This window comes from Varanus komodoensis, unplaced genomic scaffold (genome assembly GCF_004798865.1).
Source record: "Varanus komodoensis strain SLA01 unplaced genomic scaffold, ASM479886v1 scaffold12, whole genome shotgun sequence".
In the NCBI taxonomy this organism is placed as follows: Eukaryota; Metazoa; Chordata; class Lepidosauria; order Squamata; family Varanidae; genus Varanus; species Varanus komodoensis.
Window position 1 is genome coordinate 13,206,145 of NW_025335349.1, and position 19,961 is coordinate 13,226,105.

The following is a 19,961-nucleotide window of genomic DNA, read 5'->3' on the forward strand; positions in this document are numbered from 1 at the left end:
CTGTTTGTAAGCTTCTGTGTATTCCCACTGCTTTTCCTCACCCCTTTCTTACCCTTGTTGTACCCTTTCTAGTTGCAGGGGTAGGCAACTTGTAGCATTCTGGATGTTTGGGCCTGTGCATCCCATCATCTCTCATCTGTCCCTGATCTAGCCAGAGAGTTCTTGGTGTTTCCATTTGGAAGATGCTGAGTGACTCCTTTTTCTTCTTACCTGGTTTTCTGCAATAAGAAAGAGGTTGGTAGAAAAGGTGGGAAAATACAGGAGGATTATCTGTTGAAGACATACATTGTTTTTGGGGCACCTGCAAAATTCCACGAACAAGGCAGGGCAGTGTTGTGATAAAAAACCTCAGCTAGAATCGAAGTACCCAACAAATTTGTTAAAGAAGGAAAGACTGACTGCTTGCAAAAGCTTTTTTATATCAGAGAGTACACAGTCACAGAAAACATAAATGCCCTTCAAAGTTTTCTCACACTATATAGGTACATGTACTTAAGAAAAAGATATAAACTGACTTAATAACCAGGACTGAAGGTAACCAGCAGTGGTAGGTTGTCATGGTATCTGAACCCAGTGCTATTTCATCATGATGGCTTAATTTTCTCTAACAAACCATCCTGCAAACTCATGGATTGATTTAAGATTGTGTTTGCCCATAATGGGTTGTTTTGTCAACCAAATCTGGTGGGGTACATTCTTTATGGATTGTTGAGCATGGATTCAGAGCTGTTGTAATAAAAAAAGACAGAAGAAGTGATCAGAAACCATAGGAGTATACAAATCGAAGATAGCAGTGTCTGGATCCATTCCACAAATGAGGCAAAGCAATTGCAAAAGTAAAAGCCTCATCTTGAAGCACCTGTTGACTTGTTCACTTGATATATTTTACACATCAGACAAAAGCTATTTCAGTGATCTCTTATCATCAGCTTTCCTAACAACCATACATCACCTCTGCCTCCTGACCATGTTGTTTTTGAAAGCTTGAAAGGTTGATGACTGAATATGCAATCACAGGGCTGTCAGTAAAGGCTACTACAGGAAAAATGGCAATGTATTCTAATAAATGTCCATTCTTCATCTCTTAATGGTATAGAATGGCTCATTCTCAAGCAGAAAATGTCATAAAGAACATCATCCGTGAAATAGGACAAGAATGTGCCATGAAGGGACAAACTGTATCAGAAACTCTGGTGGCATTCATGGTAAGAACAAAATAGGTATTTTACTAGTGTCCTTTGTTTAAATGGTCTTTTCACCAAGTTAATGTTACTCCCGTGACATTAGAATAATAATGCTTATAGAAGAGAACAGTACAAAAGATAAAGTCTGCATCCAAACTGACATTCGTTTAAGGCAGCTTTTTCCAGCCAGGTGCCCTCCAGATGATTTGTACTTGAATGCCCATTTGACCCAGTTATCATGATCAATGGTCAAGAATAAAGGGAGTTGTAGTCTAATACATTGGAAGGGTGCCAGATTAGGGAAGAATGGTTTAAGTTAAATTAGTGATAAATGAAGAACAAGAAAGTCAAACATGTTGACTTTTTTTCTCCAAAAACGTCAGGTTATTTTTGGAGAGGTAATAAAGCAACACATTATTCATGAAGTAATTGATTCAGTAAATGCACATAGGATGGGATGGGCATGGAGTGGCCTTCCCCAACCAGTGTAGGGTTAGGCCAGTGGTGGCGAACCTGTGGCACATGTGCCACAGTGGGCACGCAGAGCCCTCTGTGTCAGCATGCGAGCCAAGTTGCCACAGCATCTCCCCAGCAGCCGAGCATCAGATAACAGCGCACATAGGAGCCATGAGTATGCTCAGAAAGGAGTAGCGGCGCCAGGTGGTGATGTCACAAGCCGCAACTCATTAGCCGCGACTCGTCCGAGCTTTCAGATGGCCAGTCAGTGCGCTGGCAAGGACATATATATATATCTATATATATAGATATATATAGCTATATTTGCTTGGACTGGCTGTGAGGTGTTTTTTTCTAAACTAAAACCTCAGTTTTCAGGTTTTATTGTAGTGTTGGCACTTTGCAATAAATAAGTGGGGTTTGGGTTGCAGTTTGGGTACTTGGTCTCTAAGAGGTTCACCATCACTGACGTAGGAGAAGCAGGCCCAGTGGCCCTTCTTTAGTATTTGCCGCATACGTAAGTTACTTATGTTGGGTAGGGTTAGGGTTGTGTGTGGGATATATGTGGGTAATCTTGGCAACATGTTTACAAAGTCAAATCCAGGAGCAGCTGCTCTAGTGGAGAAAATACTTCCTAGGAATGGTTACATGGCCAGCTGATGGTTGGTTGCCCCTTCCAAGTGAGTGAAAAGCTTGTCCAATAAAAGAATTCTTGCTCTTGTTGACTTTTTCTTACTTAGTGAAAGATCAGTAAATCTGAATTCCAGAGCAAATGCAGTTTATCTCACTACTGCAGCTTGTAAGGGCCCACAGCTCAAGGAAGTGGTTTATGATAGCCCTGCAATGCAGTGCATGTGTAATATTGTAGGTCATACTCTGAGTGGATTGCAACAACCCTTCAAGTATTCTCCAAGTTATTAGATCCCTGTTGCAGGTTGGCCTGAAACTGAAAGACTGCTTTACAGTGTAGTGTTATCCATTGCTGTTATCCCCATGTTGCAGGCTCTGCTGTGAAAGTCATATACAACAGTCTTGTAGTCTAGTTCATTGTTATATGCCATTGCAGGTTTGGGCGGGGATGGCTGTACAGAGACAAAGTTGGGTATTGCAACTGTGCAATATATGCCACAGCTTCTAAGTCAGAGACAGAGCTGAATTTGGTTTGGGTTCCCAGCTAAACATCCCCCTTCATGTTGCAGCAAAGCTCATTCTATTTAAATTGCCTTCCTGAGCCAAATCAGTGCTCAGTTACATGTGGAAGCCACAGCCTTCATTGCTTTGCACAGAGACTGGTTGTGCTTTTAAATGGTCAAAAACTACAGGAAGGAGGAAGAGAAAATGAATCTACATATCAGCAATGATCAGGGACTCCTGTCTTTGCTGTTAATGTTTGTTTTCTGCCCCATCAGTCACACACTTCTAAGGAATTCAGCACAGTATTTTAATGAGAAAATAATGAGAAAATAGCTACAGTGCAGCATTCTTGTTTATGCTTGTTTATTTCAACAATAAACTGCTTATTTATTTCAACAGCTCAGATGAGAGATCCAGTGATAGGAATGGCAATGAACAGTCGGGCAGGCAGCGCTTGTTAGGTTCCATAAGTGAGAATGACCACTAAGGCAACAGGAAGCTAGTGCTTTCTAGAACAACCTCAGAAACTAGGTAAAATTACTGTTCAGAGGAGCTCTCTTTTGTGAGCTCCACTGATGCGTTCTGTTCCGTTTCAGAAATGTTAGTTTCAACTAGTTCCCAGCTGCTCTTAGAGACAGTAGCTGCTTTACATTTGTGGTTATTCCTACTAGCACAATCACACCTTCAAATATGTCTTACCAAACAGATGGTTGCATGTAGCTGGCATGCCGAATGCAGTTTCTGCATGTATAGCAATAGCTTCAAAGTTTGAAAATGGACTGCATGTTACAAGCACACAAATGTGCATTTTGGATAAGTATTTATGGGACTTGGTGCCATTTCTGTTGGTAAACTGCCATATCTTCTTTTCTTACTGGAGACTATTCTTGTGTCTAAAGCTGGTATGAGTTCTCCAGATTTTTGTCACTGCCAGTCATGGAAAGGATAAAATACATTTGAGATTTGATGAAGAAACCACTCCCTTAAAACTGCTGCTTTCGATGTCAGGGAAGCTCTGGATAACACTGTAGATATAATATGCCTATTGAGACTACCGTAACTGGCTTAGTGCTAAACTGTATTTTGAGACCTACAGTTTTAGGTTATGCTCACCAACTCACTGACAGGTGCAGACTCTTTCCTTCTCCTTGTTGTAATATTCAAAAGTTCTATAGCTAATCAGCATTTTGTTTCCCATGTCAGGCAGGTAATACTATTTTAACCTTCCTCCCCATATCCTGGGAAAGAGTAAATGGACTCTAGAGAAGAGATAACATCCAGTTTTTAAAGTAGCAGAGGAGTTTAAAGGAACTTGAATTACGAGGAGAGTAACACGAAATTGCTCCAATGCCACTTGGCAACCCCATATTTTAACTTCTGTGCTATAGTTTATTGACTATAGTAGTGAATCTATTCTTAATTAACCCTTTAACAGTTTACTGCACACACTTAAAACCTGTAAAAGAGCATTAAATCCCATTCATTTAAATGAGCTATCCAAGTAAATTAGTTTGCTAAGGTCTGAGAGTTTCTTCTCATTTCTATTTATTTAAGCTGGGAAGTGTTATTTGCATAATGTCAACTGTATAAGTTAAAGTTATACAGAAATAGGATTTATTTAAGAACATACAATACTGATTCTTCTGGAAATCTCTTTAGGTGAAAGCTGTTGTACTGGATCCAAAGAATGGATTTAATGTGGATAGAACCCTTACAAAGGCTGATGTACAAAAACTTATTACGGTAATTGCATCTTCTGGAACTTTTTCTAAAGGATTCTCTGCATTTCTCTGACAGCTTTTGGACCTGTTTCAATAAATGTAATAGCTCTCAACAATTTAAAACAGTCACTTAGTAAATGATTACATGCTTTCAATTGATTAATTTAAATGGGTATAGCAAGTGAGAGCCAGTGTGCTGCAGTGGTTAAGAGCGCAAGTCTGGGACTCAAGCAAACTGGGTTCTGTTCCTCACTGAGCCTGGAGCCAGTGGCTTACTTTGGATGGGTGACTTTGGGCCAGACTCTCAACCCAGCCTACCTCACAGTGTTATTGTTGTCGAGATAAGATTGAGAGTAGCAGGAGGAGAATGACATCAGCTGCTTTGAGTTCTTTAAAAAAGAAAAAGGTGGGATATAAATCTAATAAATCAATACATAAATGCTGCTTTTGAAGGCATCAAATGAGCTCCATTTCTGTTATTCCAGAGATAATGTATTTAGATTTAAGAAAAATATTTATATTTCCTGACTTAAAAGATATATATTGATTATTTACCACCACTAATCATCCATCCAGAAGAATTAACTTTGAAGTCCAAATGAAAAATCAGCATTTTAATTTGCATGGACTTACTGTTTTAATTTGCAGCCCCCCCCCCCCCCCCGTGTGCTCTAACCCAGCATTCATTTCCATGAAGCTTGTGGTGATAACTGTCTCAGGGCAACCTGACCAGAGGCTGTTGTCTTGTCAACACTTTGTTTAAATTCCATTGCAGACAGTGGGTCTGAAGGAACCAGACGCTACCCAGGATCGCAGTCTAAATTATTGTTCATACATGTTGTTGTTCAGCTGTTCAGTTGTGTCTGACTATAAGCAATCCTATGGGCGAAATCTTACCACACTTTTTGATCCCATGCCAGCTCTTTCAGTTGAACTATGCTCTGGCCCGCATCTTCTTTGATGGAGTGTAATCACCTCGCTCTTTGGCAACCTGGTTTTCTCTTGTCACTGAGCATTCCAAGCATTATATCTCTGTTTGTGCATAGCATTGATCAAATCATTGATTTATTTTTATTGACTACTTTTTCATTTAAGTTTTGCCTTTTTAAGTTCTTGCAAGCTCTTGCAAGAATCCCAAGATGGCTTACATGGTTCTCCTCCTCCTTTTATTCTCATAACAAGCCTGTGAGGTAACTTAGGCTGAGATTCACTGACTGGCCCAAAGTCACCTAATCAGCTTCATTTCTGAATGGGAACTAGAACCCAGATCTTCTGAGTCCCAGTCCGATATTCTTATCACTACATTGCACTGGCTTTCATCTGAAAGTAATTAAAATAGTATATTTCAAATTTCTCCCACAACAAAATCACTTAAAGTATATGCTCTCTAAACAGTTTAAACTCATATATATTATCCAGTGATAAATTGCTTATTACCCTCCCCTTTCCCACTGTACTTTTAAATTTCCCCCAGTGGCATCTCAAACCCTGCTTGTGTACAAATAGAATTTAATTTTGTATCCTCCAGTATGTGACCACAGAATTTAAATAGAATTTTGCATTAAAATCTGGTAAATGGATGACATTTAATGCTTTCAGATGTAGTGTTTAGAATTTAGAAACATGCTTTACATAAAGTCTTCCAAAGAAATTTGGTTCTCACGTTAGGGCAGGTCTTTCTGGGGTGGATTGGTACACTGTGATAATTTGTGATAATTTGCTAAGTGGCTTGAAAGAACTTATACAATTTCTCTTTTTAGCTTAGTATTGATAGACTTCTTGACACTCGAAATCCATCCCTGGACACTATTAAGATGCAAGTTTATTTTGATATGAACTATACAAACCGAGGTAATCAAACTGTTGAACTATTTAGTATGGATACAATACATGGACCGTGCAATCCTATGAATGTTTCTGTAAAAGTATAATGTGTTCAGTAGAACGTATCTAGTAAATATGCATGGGGCTGTAGCCTCAATACACCTATTCTAGGTGAATGTACTACTGATATGGGAAGCAAAGCCAAATAAAATAAATATATGATCATAGAAGAATAGCAAGCCGCAATGAGGTTTTAAATGACATTGCCAACTCCCCCTTCCCCAAATAAAACATCAAAATTTGCTCAGCTTTAGATGATAATGATTTTACACTGTTTTAAAATCCTGAATAAGTTTACTTTTAAAAAACATTGTTGCATCCTGCAAAGCATAGAACATATAATGAAAAGTCATTAGCTATAACTAACTACAGCTGAACTTGTGCAAATACTAGTTCTCCAGCACTGTATTTTCCCTCAAATGTAAGTCTTCCACTGTGTTCAATAAGATTATAGCCCCATTTTAATCTAATTATTTGTTTGTTCTTTAATATTTTCTCTAAAATTTAACATATGAACATTTTTAATTAGCTATTTTAAATCCCTGATGATGTCAACTTGACTTTTTGATGTCAGGATGCTTACAGACAGAGGGTTCTTAGTGCTAGCAATCAGAATACATTGTACAGCAACTCCATCCTTTCCATTAATAGATTTTTTGTGGAAGGAAAAGACAAAATAGTAGCTAAACATAGGAAAGCTGTGAGTCTGGAGCCCTGTAAAATTCTGCCAATGAGGCATGGCAATAGTAGCATAAAATCTTGGCTACTCAAGAAACCAAGGATGGGATAGGGACCTGGATCCTGGAGGTTGTCAACACCTCTCTAAGGGACGGCCAGGTACCTGCCCCTTTAAAGGAGGCGGTAGTCCAGCCAGTCCTAAAGAAGGCATCCCTGGATCCAGAGGTGGCCGCCAATTATAGACGGGTGGCCAACATCCCGTTCTTGGTGTTGAAGAGTGGGTGGTGGCGGGACAACTCCGAGCACTCTTGGATGAAACTGATTATCTGGACCCATTTCAGTCCGACTTCAGACCCGGGTATGGTACTGAATCTGCCTTGGTCGCCCTGTACGATGACCTGTGCAGGGAGAGAGACGGGGGAGTGCATCCCTGTTGTTTCTCCTGGACCTCTCAGCAGCTTTCGATACCATTGACCATGGTATCCTTCTGGATAGGCTAGCGGGACTGGGAGTTGGGGGCACTGCTCTGCGGTGGTTCTGCTCCTATCTCAATGGCCAATTCCAGAAGGTGGTGCTGGGGGACTATGGCTCTGCCTCATGGCAGTTATGCCATGGAGTTCCACACGGGTCCATTTTGTCCCCCTTGCTATTCAACATCTACATGAAACCGCTGGGAGAGGTCATTAGGAGGTGTGGGCTGCGGAATCATCAGTACGCTGATGATACCCAGCTCTACCTCTCGTTTTCAACCAATCCAGGTGAGGCAGTGGCTGTACTGAACCGGTGCCTGGCCAAGATAATGGGCTGGATGAGGGCCAATAAACTGAAGCTCAGTCCAGACAAGATGGAGGTCCTGTTGGTAGGTGGTTTGGGCTTCGGGGTGGGGGACCTGGACCTTGTCCTGAATAGGGTTGCACTCCCTCTTAGGGACAAGGTTCGCAGCTTGGGAGTGCTCCTCGATCCTGAGCTGTCATTAGAAGCTCAGGTGACGGCGGTGGCGAGGAGCGCTTTCCTTCAGCTTTGACTGATCCATTAGCTGGAGAACGATTGCCTGGCGACAGTGACACATGCACTGGTAACTTCCCGATTAGACTTCTGTAATGCGCTCTACGTGGGGCTACCCTTTAAGACGGTCCGGATACTTCAATCAGTGCAAAACAGAGCTGCCAGGTTGCTGACGGGGACTGGGCGTTGTTCTCATATAACCCCAGTTCTCCGTCAGCTTCACTGGCTCCCCATTGAAGTCCGGGCCCAATTCAAGGTGTTGGTTATCACCTATAAAGTCTTCAACAGCTTGGGACCTGGTTATCTAAAGGAACGCTTGCGTCCATATATGCCCTCCCACCCCTTTAGATCGGCAGCAGAGGCCCTTCTCCGGGAACCTTCTGTGAAAGATATTAGGAGGGTGAGTACCCGGAGGAGGGCCTTCTCTGTGGTGGCGCCCCACCTGTGGAATGCGCTCCCCAGAGAGGTCTGCCTGGCACCGTCGTTATTTGTTTTTTGGCACTAGGCCAAGACCTTTTTATTCAAAAGTTATTTTAATTGTTAATTTATGAATTGTATTTATTGAGTTTTTATGTATGTGCTGAGATGTTTCCGGTTTTTTAACTTTAATTATATAACTGTTTATTTATGTTTATTTATTAATGTTGTAAGCCGCCCTGAGGCTTTTTGTGAATGGGGCGGCATAAAACTGGTTTGAATGAATGAATGAATGAATGAATAAATAAATAAATAAATAAGTGCCTCTTCTGGAAGTATTTGCTTTAATGCGGAGCTCTTAGTCTAGTGATACCTGCCCTGCTTTGCTCCACTGAAATCTTGGTCTCTAGGTGATTTGCCTCAGTATACAGCTTGTGTAAGGCATATAACTAGCTTTCATATGATTTTCCGTGTTTACTCTTAGTTGAGCTGATTAATGAACAGCATCGTGTTCTGGAGTCCAGGCTTGCTCCTGTGAGCAGAGAAATTACAGATAACCGTGCTCGTACACGAGAAGAATTGGAAAGCGTTTATCGAAAGATTGTCAGTTATGTGCTGCTGCGCTCTGGCCTTGGATCCCCTACAGACATCAAGGTCATCAGAGAGGCAACTGGTTAGTGACCCTTTCAAATATGCAGTGATGAGTTTTACTAACATCCAATCTAATATGGCAGTCCTTTGAAATGGAACTGAACAAGAACTGATGGTTACTTGAGAGATTTTTTTAAAAAATGTTTCAGTTATGTCTTTCTGCTTTAATATAGAGCACTTATTGCAGCTCAGGTCTAGAAACTATCCAAAGTACAAATATAATCAAATGTCAAATAAAAAGCTCAAAGTTCAAAAGTATACAAATTCTATTGCAGATAACATAACCAGTCTCAGAACCAAACATATGAGCCAAAGTAATTTTATGTCATGTGTTAGTTTATGATTTAATATCTTCAATCAGAATTTAAATTCAACATTTTAGAACTCTTACTTATACCTACTATGTTGGCAATGACAACAGGAGGACCATGGTAGAAAGGTGGAGGTACAATTGCCCTGATCACTCATTGTTATAATCCGAACCATTAACTTCAATAAAGTGGGCCAGGCCCACCTCACTATACTATACATTGCATGAGCAAAGGAATGGTAGCTTCTTCCCCTATGAGCCTCCAATATTCAGCCTTGGGAGTAGTTTAATTGATGCCGTGGTTTTATTGATACCTTTTCTTTTTCTTTTTACAAGTACCTTACATCTTTTTCAGCTGCCCTGCAGAGTGTGTTTCCTCAGACAGAGCTTGCTGCTTTCCTCTCTCTCAGTAAAAAGGAGAAAGAGCGGCAGTTGAAAGAACTCACCATGATTGTTACAGGTATTCGGTTATTCAACAAGGACTGTGGTAAAGGAGGAGAAGGCATTGATGAGTGTAAGTATATATGCAGCTAAAATTATACACTCTAAGCTTAAAGGTCTTACACACATTAGCCATTTTCAAACATGATAAAAATATTCAGTGCTGATCATAATGTTGTAAAGCGTTTGTCCAAATTGCTTCATATGAGCATTATGCTTCAGCAGATTTTCCAAAGAATAAAGAATTCACATTGTTCTGCCAGAATTTAACTGTCTTCACTGAATAGTTTCAACATTTAAATTCTATAGTTACTGAGAAGTTGACCAATAACAGCCCCTATAAATGGTGAATAGATCTAGAAACATATCCAGAGAGACATCTATATGTGCTTCATGTCCTTCGGCATGTGCACAGAGCTGTGTGATTTCCCATTTCCCCTTCCATCTGCAGCCCCTCCAGAAGTATCTCCTTATCTTCAGGAGAGGCCTTTTGAGGCATGCAGGAAGCTTTTGGAGAAAACTCTGTTGTGCACATGGAAGTCTACATGCAACCATTTCTGCCTCACAGGCTTGTTGTGAAGATAAGATGGAGCGGAGGAGGAGATATATGTAAACCACCTTGGTTCCTTGCTAGAAAAATGGTGGGATTTAAAGATAATGTATACATTAAATAAACATCTCAACCCTGTTAATTTAGACAGAAACGTGTGGGGGAAATGCTTACTGAAAGGGGAGTTGATATGCTGAGTTACTACCTGTGCTTCTTCCATGGGTTTCAAAATACCCTCTGTCAACAGTGCCAGCTATTCTCAGTGAAGCTATCCCAGCTGCCACCCATCATATAGATATAGAGCTACATGCCTCCCAGGAACTGGCATACCAATACACAGCCTTGATTGAAATGATGCACCATAGTCAAAACGCTGAGTTGGAACTTAAATTGACAATGTTAAAAGAAGTACTGTACAATGTGAGACAACACGAAGCTTTCCTCTGTGTTATTCTGGTAAGAGCCTGTTGCACATGGCATTATCTGTACCATGCATATGCGTCAATTGTGAGTGCAAGGTTTTGATACATTTATAACTTTTGTCACCAGAAGGATGATGGTGGAAGGAAGATTCAGCAAAGGTTACCAGGCTCTCATTGGCATAGCAGCGTACAAGCAACCGCAGTTTTCTTACATACTTTGTTATATATATGGCAGGGGGCACCAAATTTTTTGATCCTTGGGCACATTTGGGAATTTGAGAAATTGCTGTGGACACCACCACAAAATGCCTAGATTGTCACTTTTGTGTCTCCTTGTCGTATCTAAGGATCTTAGGCTGCACCTTATTCAACAAATACATTTGTGTCTATGGAGCACCACAGTTCTTTAATTAGGGATTGTCTCTTCTGGCTAATTGCTTTTGGTACAGTACAAATGTTTTGGCAATTCTTTCTTGCTTCTTTCTGGTGGGAGGTTATCAGACAGATACATCTTGTACTGAAACCACTTTTATTCACTGATATACATGCTCTTTTCAGTTACTTACCTGCTTCATGGAAATTAACAAATGAAATGGAAATAGATCCCCTGTGCCCTTCTGACAGAAATTAGAGTGAAAGTACAAAATTGGAAGGATTAACGCTCACCGCCTATAATACAATGGATTAAGGTCCTTACAACACTTTTAGTATATGAACAGGTGGCATATGGATGCCACGTTCAAATGGATACTTATTTGGCTATCTGGTCCAGTTTTGTTTAAGGCTATGTATAATTACTAGAAAGCTGTGTTTATTTAATACAAATCCATGTACATGTTTTTTTAAAAAAACAATAAATATTTAAAACAAACACAATAATTCAGGTTCCTGTGGGACCTCATTGAGGTCTTTTTTGTGGGCACCACTGAAGGTATCTGGGTGCTGTGGTACCCATAGGTGCCCATACCCGATAATAGGCTCCATGACATTACATGAATGGCATTACTTTTCACTGTTTGTGGAACAGCCCAGTCTCCAAAGAGATGGTATTGAGTTCAGTAGATCCAACCAACTATGTTGTAATTGCTACCTAATTGTGGTTGCTTTTCAGTCTGATGTGATCACGTGTGCACAAGAAGTTGATATGATGGACAAGCAATTTGCTGCACAGATGGAAGAGCTAAAAAACATTGTTCGGGCAAAAACAGCTGTGCCTACATCTCTGGTTTATGTAAGTTTCTTAATTGTGAGGCTGCTTTTAAATTAAACTATACACTCATAAAAGGTCAGCAATTACTTATACAGTATTCTGCAACTGCCTTTCATGGACATGATGAAACACAGACTTTACCTACACTGTCAGTGTTAGAGAGGGTTGGATCCTGGTCTGCTAGTCCAAGGATGCTTTAGACTTTTTTTTTCTTCTTGGTTTTTCTCTGCTACATGACACACAGTTTTTTCAACAAAGGGAAGTTTCAAGTGCAGATTTGTAACATATCCTTGATAGCTGTTCACAAAAAGAAAGAAAAAATAGTTACATTCTTTTGGATTATTGAAGCCCTTTGTTTATTCCTAGGTAGTACAGTAATTCCAGTCTTTGTATCTGTTTTGATTAGTCATAATTCAGCAAATTAAATTCAGTTATCTGATTCTTCTGAGTCCTTGCATAAAATGCAATGGCTGATCACAGTTATTATTTTATTTTAAATTTTTGGAGGGGCTAAACACTCTTCACATGCACTTTAGAACAGATATTAAGGAACAAATCTCTCATGTAGGGTTTTTTGTTTCTTAAACTGCTTTGCATGGTCAAAATTTCCTCCATTTTAGGAACCCTATTTTGCCTTTTCTTCTAGCAGTTTTAATTAATATCCCTTTAACAATTTATTTACAATTCTACAAGACACAGTACCACTTTATGTCTGTCTTTTTCTTTACAGATAAACTAACACCCTTTAAATATGTGTCCACTGGTTAATAGCATATTTCTTTACTATGCTTTTGGCTTCAGATTAAGAGTGTCCTTGGTGTTGAGGCATTTAACAGCTCTAAATAGCACATAGGATGGGGTGGGGTTATGTCATTTTTATATGGATCTGTCTTAATTGTTTAAGTCAATTTAAATACTCTAGTGAAATGTTAAGATGTTTTTACTTTTGATATTTTATATGGTATTTTATGATTTGTTGTACACTACTCAGAGAGCTTTGGCTATTGAGTTAAGAAGGGAAAAAGTTTTCTTGATTTGAGTGTCAATTTTACTTCCAAAACCTTTTAAGGGCAGAATCCGAAGTGTGTTCAGACAGAAAAATGTCTGAGTATTCCAAGCATGCTGGGAATCATAGGACTTTTTTGTGTAAACACACATAGGAGTGCACCCTAAATGTGTTATTCATACACTTTTAAAAACAGCTTTTAAAACCCTAGCTATTTCATCTACCCACCACATTCAGTGCACATAAAAATAAGTCAAGTGGGTATTATTATTTTGCAGACATAACTATAAAGGCAATTTTAATATCTACCTTTCTCTCTCTTTTTAGCCTATATTTATTGAACTTTCTAACCTTTGGACTAGTTTTCAAGATGAGATACTTGTGCTCAGTTTCCTCAATAATTTGACTATCAGTCTCCAGCAGTTCTTGGGAAGCCACACGCTAATCTTTCCAGAAGATATAATGGAGTCTCTCCTTGAAGATATTATTGTGAAAACTGATGAGGATAGGTTAAAGGAAAGTGCTGGTACGTAAAGAAAATTATTTTTGAGCTATTGTATACTGAGTGTTATACTATGAAAGCTGAGGAATATTTCTGTTAACTTCAGGGACAAGAGCCTGTGAATGCCAGATTTTTAACTTTATGGGACAAAATAATTTATTGGGCATGTATGAATTTTAAAGGAAATTTAGAAAAATAATGAAAATGTTTTGAGGAAAAATGTCACTACTTTATGGCTTAATTTGGAATTTGTTTCAAAAATGACCTGAACTTCCCATCCCTTGATGTATTAAATGTTAATAGTTTATTCTGTAACTATGATTTGTGCCATGACTTTTGGAGGTATGAAATTTACTTCATAAAGTGTGTGTATATTTCTGAATGAACATGACCAGATTATTCTAGTGATATTGTGAATATTCTAGGATGATTTTTTTTCTTTCTTGTGCCTACTATGAAGTTTCACCTTTTTTCTTGTGATATATTATTTTCCAGACAGCAAAGTTAATCCTGCTGACTTTAGTAAAGAAGAATGGCTCTTTCCAGAATTCACAATTAATTTTAGCCAACTACTAATTCAGTATCATGGGTTTTGTCCTTATAGTTTTGCTGTAAAAGATGGTCTTCTCCTTCCAGGTACACTAATTATAGGTCTTTTGTTTTTGCTTGACAAGTATTCTTAGTACTTCCTATCATTGTTAATCTCCTATCCAAAGGTATGTGCTTTCTTCATCAAGGTGAGGCAAGGAGATTGTACATCCGCTTGACAAAACAGAGAGAAAAGGCTGCTTTCCAGGTGCACCTGCCAAACCAGCACCACTCTTTTGTTCTTTGGATCAATTTATGGCAGTGATTGGCTTTGCCATTGGTAGAACAGTGAACAGAAGAGCAGCACCCATGCATGTGTTCAGGGCTACTTAAAACCACTCTCAAAGTTAGCAGGTTCAACCTGCTCAGCTCATCAAGTGTTGCATGTCCTCAGCTATTACATTCAATACCTTGTTGTGCTTGACTTCTTTCTCTGTTCTTGAGTGTCACCTGGTTTTCCTAGTTGTGATTTATTGCCAATCTAGCCATTTGCACACAAATTCTCAATGCACACACATGGCTAGATTGGCTAGTCACCAAAGTCAGTGTCAGTTTCTGATAGCATAACCTCGTTTAAACTGGCCAGGATACAAATAGGGCCATAATAATATAGAAGCACTACTGTGGAACTGCACAATAATATACAAGGAGATCCAGAGCAATATCCAAGTAGAATCATTTTTCTGAAATGACCCAGTGGGGGAGGATGGGGTATCAGAACTTCAGCTGTGCATGTGGAAGGCCTCACATGGCCATTTTGTGCAAGTTAATCCTTTTAATTCAATAGCACAGGACTACAAGATAAGACGATCCATTCACATTTGTGCATTTAACAAAGAAACTCAAATATGACTATGCTTAAAAATTAGTTTTGCCATTTTCCAGTTGTGATTAACATTATGGAGGACTGGGTTCGAAGGACTATAATCTCTTTCTTTGTTTATAGTAACTGAAGGGACTGGAGAGACATACTTAATAATGCAAAATTCATTGAATTAAAAATTAAATTGCTGCACGCATTCTTCATTTCAAAAACAAAACAATATGATAACCATCAGGAATATCACATCTGCACTGAGAAATATTTTTGTCCTTTTTGTTAGGAAATCCTTCTCTTGGTGTCCTGAAACACAAGGAGAAATATTACGCTTTTAATTCAGTGGAAGCGGCATACACTTTTGCCAAAAATCCAGATAAATATATTAAGATGATTGGAGATAAAGCAAAGGAAACTGCAGAGCTTATTCAGCTGCTTGAACTTCATCAGCAATTTGAATCCCTTGCCCCTTATTCCCAGGTACTTACTACATTCACCCGGAAGCCTCTTGTCTACAGTAGGGATTGAGTATGTGTGTCCTTCTAGATTGTGTTGGCCTACTCTTTCCATAATCCCTAATTTTTGGCTATGTTGACTAGGTTTAATCACAGCTGACCTATATCTGGAGAGACACGGGGTCCTCATCGTTATTCCACAGAAGTATCTGGAAGAATGCTTAGTACAAATATTTGGTACTATAGGACTTGGCCTTCTAGCATGTTACCTGTGCTGATCTATCTCAACACTGAGACAGCCCCATCTGAAAATGTGCTAAGTGATCGGTTGACTTCTTCCTGTTATGCTTTATGTAATGCTCAGTGCTTACAAACAAAGCAGACTGTACCAGTATGGAAAACATATTCTTTCTAATCCAAGTTGAGTTAGTCTGCCATTTTTTCAAAAACTGTGGTAATACAAATAATACATATCTATTTCTTCTTGTTCTTCCAGATCAGAGCCAAAGACAAAAAGGTGTTGCAACCAATAACAAAATGTGACAGCAGCACTCAGACTGACACCCATATTTTGCCGCCAAACATTGTGAAGGATTATGAGTGGAATGAATGGGAACTCAGAAGGAAAGCCATCAAACTGGTTTGTGTCAACATTGCCTGAGAGTTTAAATCAGACAGATTACAGCAAATAATTACCTGTTCATAATTTGGGGGTTCCTGTTCTGATACTTCAGCTGGTCCAAAATAGGGCAGCCAGATTATTAACAGAGGCTGAACAATAGGGCACTGAAAAGTACTACATTAAATGAGTACTTTTCCATCTGCACTGGCTGCCAGTCTGTGTCTGAGCCCGATCCAGAGTATTGATATTAACATTCTAATTCTTAAATAGCCTGGGCCCAGGTTAATTTAAGAATTGTCTTCTCCCAGACATACTTGCCAGACACTAAGATCGTCTTTGGCAGTCTTTCTCTGAGGCCCCCAGCAACAGAACTGAGTGGGTAGCTACTAAGAAGGCAGCCTGTGCTGTTGCGGCATTCCAGTTGTTGAATGAGCTTCTCAGAGAGGCTCATCTGACACCTACATTGTACGCTTCTCAACACCAGGTGGATATCTTATTTCTCCAAGCGTTGTTTTAGTCTGCTACTATATTTCAAATCGTTGCACTACGGCAAGGGTTTATTTTGGTTTTATTTTTATTGGATACTGTCATTTTCATCATTTATATTTTATTTTATCAAGCTGTAGTTTATGACTTTAATTATTGTAAACTGCATATAAAACTTCAGCTACCAGTTAGTATAAAATGTAATAAATAAAAAGGCAGTACAGTTCACAAGAAAAAATAGAGGAAATCACATTTTAAAAATCAGCACTTAATAGAAATGTTTCTGTGATGGAATTAAGTCAGCATTGGAGATGCATCATCTTGTACTTTAGATTTTCCATACTGCTTTCCTGAAGTATTGTTGCTAATCATGCACAGAAATTGTAGCTGGTTCAGAAAGCAGCTGCTAATTCATGAACACATTCATCATACCAAACATACCTGGTCAGTATGTTTACAGGTTTCTTCCTTTCTGTACCTCATTTCTTCACTAGTTGCTAGTTTGCTTCTAAATGTAATCCATTATGCTGACTTTATTTATTTATTTACTTACTTTCTTAAACAACTGTAAGTGGTTTGCAGCATCAAAATATATACCAACAACAAAATTAGAAAAATAATACATAAAATTACAGGACTACTTTATCAGATAAAAACATAGTATACATTATACCCATACCTCCCACAACTCAGCAAACCTAACAAAATCACAGCAACCCAGTAGACCCCCAGCATCCACAACCGGATCAATTCCAGAGGCATAGCAACAATACCAAATAAAATATAGCAATAAAAATACAATAGAAAAATGGATAAAACACTTTAACTGTTAAAATACTGGCTTTGACTTTTAAAATGTCAAACATCCTATAGCCAGAGTATCTGAAAGACCTGCCTTTTCTCTGAGTGACCTGCCCATAGGCTGAGATGATTCGCAGAAGCCCTTGTCTTCCGAAACAATGCAGATCAAGGATGCAGCTTTTCCTATTGCGGTGCTCTGACTGTGGAATGTTTTCAGTATAAACACCTGTAAGAAATTTCAGGCACCATGCAAAAACAGTTATATTCAAGGACTGTGAAATTTAATGATAGCCCCTGGAACTTAATTGTTTCAGGGCTGCTATATTATTTTTTAACTATATTATTTTTTAACTATATTATTTTGTAGGATGTTCTGTTTGAATGAAAAAATACTGCAATTAGTCCTGGATATCAGTGAAGCAGAAGGGCAAGGTACAAGTTTCATAAATAAATATGCCATAAGTTGCCCTTAGTCTACTTAAACAATAGAAGAGAGCCAGTGTGGTGTAGTGGTTAAGGACGTGGAACTGGGACTCAGGTGATCCAGGTTCTAGCCCCTGCTTGGCCATGAAGCCAACTGCGTGACTTTGGGCAAGTCACAGACTGTCAGCTCAACCTATCTAACAGGGCTGCTGTGTGGATAAGACTGAGCAGGCAGAGAAGAATGATGTAAGCTACTTTGAGTTTGTGTAAGAAAAAAGTGGGACATAAATCTAAAAATATATGGGGCATATGAAGGAAAATGAAAATATGCTAGTGTGAAATCATATTGCCATCCTCCTTGTTTATCTGTTTCTGCTTTTTTCTCCACTGCCAAGTAAAAACACTAAAAAAATACCCCAGACTTGCATTTAAAAAGAGAAATGAGCACAATCCACTTGGGAAATTCAGTACCATAAGCCACATCAAGTTGAACAAAGGTTGTCTGTTTGCATTTGTCTTGGGGGAAAAAGATGGACTGAGAAACTCTTAAAGTACAGCAGCTGTGTGACTTAAATTAACACTAAGCTCCTGAAGTAGAATTGCCTTATGAAATAATTGCTAATGTAGAACTGCTATTGCATCTCATCAGAATAACTTGATTCTGAACTATCAGTACTTCCAAGTATGAAGAATTTATACAGAGCTTTAATATGATCTCTGTGTAGTTCTAATTACTCTCATGTCTTTGTTTTCTGTATTTAGGCAAACTTGCGTAAAAAGCTAACTCACTCAGTGCAGACTAACCTGAGTCACATGAGAAGAGACAACTGCAGCCAAGTGTACCCAATGAAGGATTCTGGCACACAGACCAAATGTGAAAACTCTAGTAATGTACCCAGACCGCAGATTTTCCTGGCCGGTCTTCGAGGTGGAACCCCTCCAACCACTCGTATGACTAAAGTGAATTTAACAAGAGCAGTTGATGAAACATAAAGAAGAGACTTAAAAGTCTTTCGATGAATGGTTTAAAAATGTAAATAAATTATCTCCCATTCTTTTTCTGTCTTTTCTTTTAAGGGCAACATTTATATCATTAGCAGCACCAAAGGAAAGGCTCTAGGTATCACTTTTAAGCTACAGTGTAAATGTGCTATACTAAGTTCTGCCCCATGGCTGCATCCGATATTCCTTATAGTATGTTGGCAATTGTGTGGAAGATAGCACTAACTTCCCACAGCGGACTGCCTTTCCAACTATGGAGACGTTCCCTATTCTCTGGCCTGTAACCACCTATGTTTGTTTTTCTCTCCAGTCAGTTCCTTGTTCCTCCAGATTGCCTTCATGTAATTGCCTTCATGACCAATTTTCTATTTGTTCTGTGCCCACCTTCAATGTATATACCATTTCATGCCTACATACACTTCTCCACTCTCCTCCCACTGAATTCCATTTAATAATTTGGCAAGCTTCCTTCCCCTTGTAGTGAACTAGCAAAAATAAGAAAGAAAGAAAGAAAGAAAGAAAGAAAGAAAGAAAGAAAGAAAGATTTCACAAGATTGTATGGCTAGACAAAAGACTGGACAATTTAATTTTTAAAAATTGTAAGAGTGACATACATGACAGAAGCAGTATTCTCACATCACATTCTATACACCTGAAAGAAGATGGAGAAGAACACATTTTCATGCACTGTTAGACCACAGCAAAAGGAAGTGGGTTCTTCCTTTATCCACAAAAAGCCACCCCAGTGTATATCATATCTTTCTCCAGCCATCCCTGGGCTTAAGCTTTTGCATTGTGATCTGAGGCATGTCAGTGTGGCTGCCGCAGGTGTTGCAAGTCTTGAGTCTTTCCCGTTCTTGCCAGGAGGGAAGGAAAACATGGATCCTTACTGTGTCATCAGTTTGCACTCACCCTGGAGATACACAATTTTGCATATAAATAGCTTCTTTATAGCCAGCGAAGTACTTTCCAGGGATTTATCAGTGGAAGAGTGTTGCAGAAAAAAGGAAGATCTTAAAGTACCTTAAAGACGTAACACATTTGTTATGACATAAGCTTTCACAAAGTACAGTTCACTTCATCAGAGGCAGTCCATTCTTGATTTCAGTCAAGTGAGTTCCAGATGGGTTGGACTACAACTCCCAGCAACCCCATCCACCAGGCTGAGGTTAGTTTTCTTTATTTATTAGAAGGGT

The 19,961-nt window shown here is 39.1% G+C and overlaps 1 protein-coding gene across 1 annotated transcript; it reads left to right on the forward strand.

The window, feature by feature from the left end:
• The first annotated feature begins 1,097 nt into the window (after positions 1–1,097).
• On the forward strand, positions 1,098–18,768 carry CFAP206 (cilia and flagella associated protein 206). The gene is made up of 12 exons (XM_044422004.1): positions 1,098–1,205; positions 4,434–4,517; positions 6,256–6,346; positions 8,964–9,152; positions 9,796–9,954; positions 10,679–10,887; positions 11,965–12,084; positions 13,397–13,595; positions 14,067–14,207; positions 15,263–15,456; positions 15,928–16,071; positions 18,526–18,768. The coding sequence occupies exons 1-12, from the start codon at positions 1,098–1,100 to the stop codon at positions 18,754–18,756; spliced, it is 1,869 nt and encodes a 622-aa protein (XP_044277939.1). The 3' UTR covers positions 18,757–18,768.
• The last annotated feature ends 1,193 nt before the right edge of the window (positions 18,769–19,961 follow it).

Excerpts from the sequence above, each read along its gene's own strand:
- CFAP206 (XM_044422004.1), top strand. The coding sequence starts at position 1,098 with ATGGCTCATTCTCAAGCAGAAAATGTCATAAAGAACATCATCCGTGAA. Across the intron at positions 9,153-9,795 it reads GGTCATCAGAGAGGCAACTG|CTGCCCTGCAGAGTGTGTTT; the intron begins GTTAGTGACCCT and ends CATCTTTTTCAG. Across the intron at positions 9,955-10,678 it reads AGGAGAAGGCATTGATGAGT|TGCCAGCTATTCTCAGTGAA; the intron begins GTAAGTATATAT and ends CTCTGTCAACAG.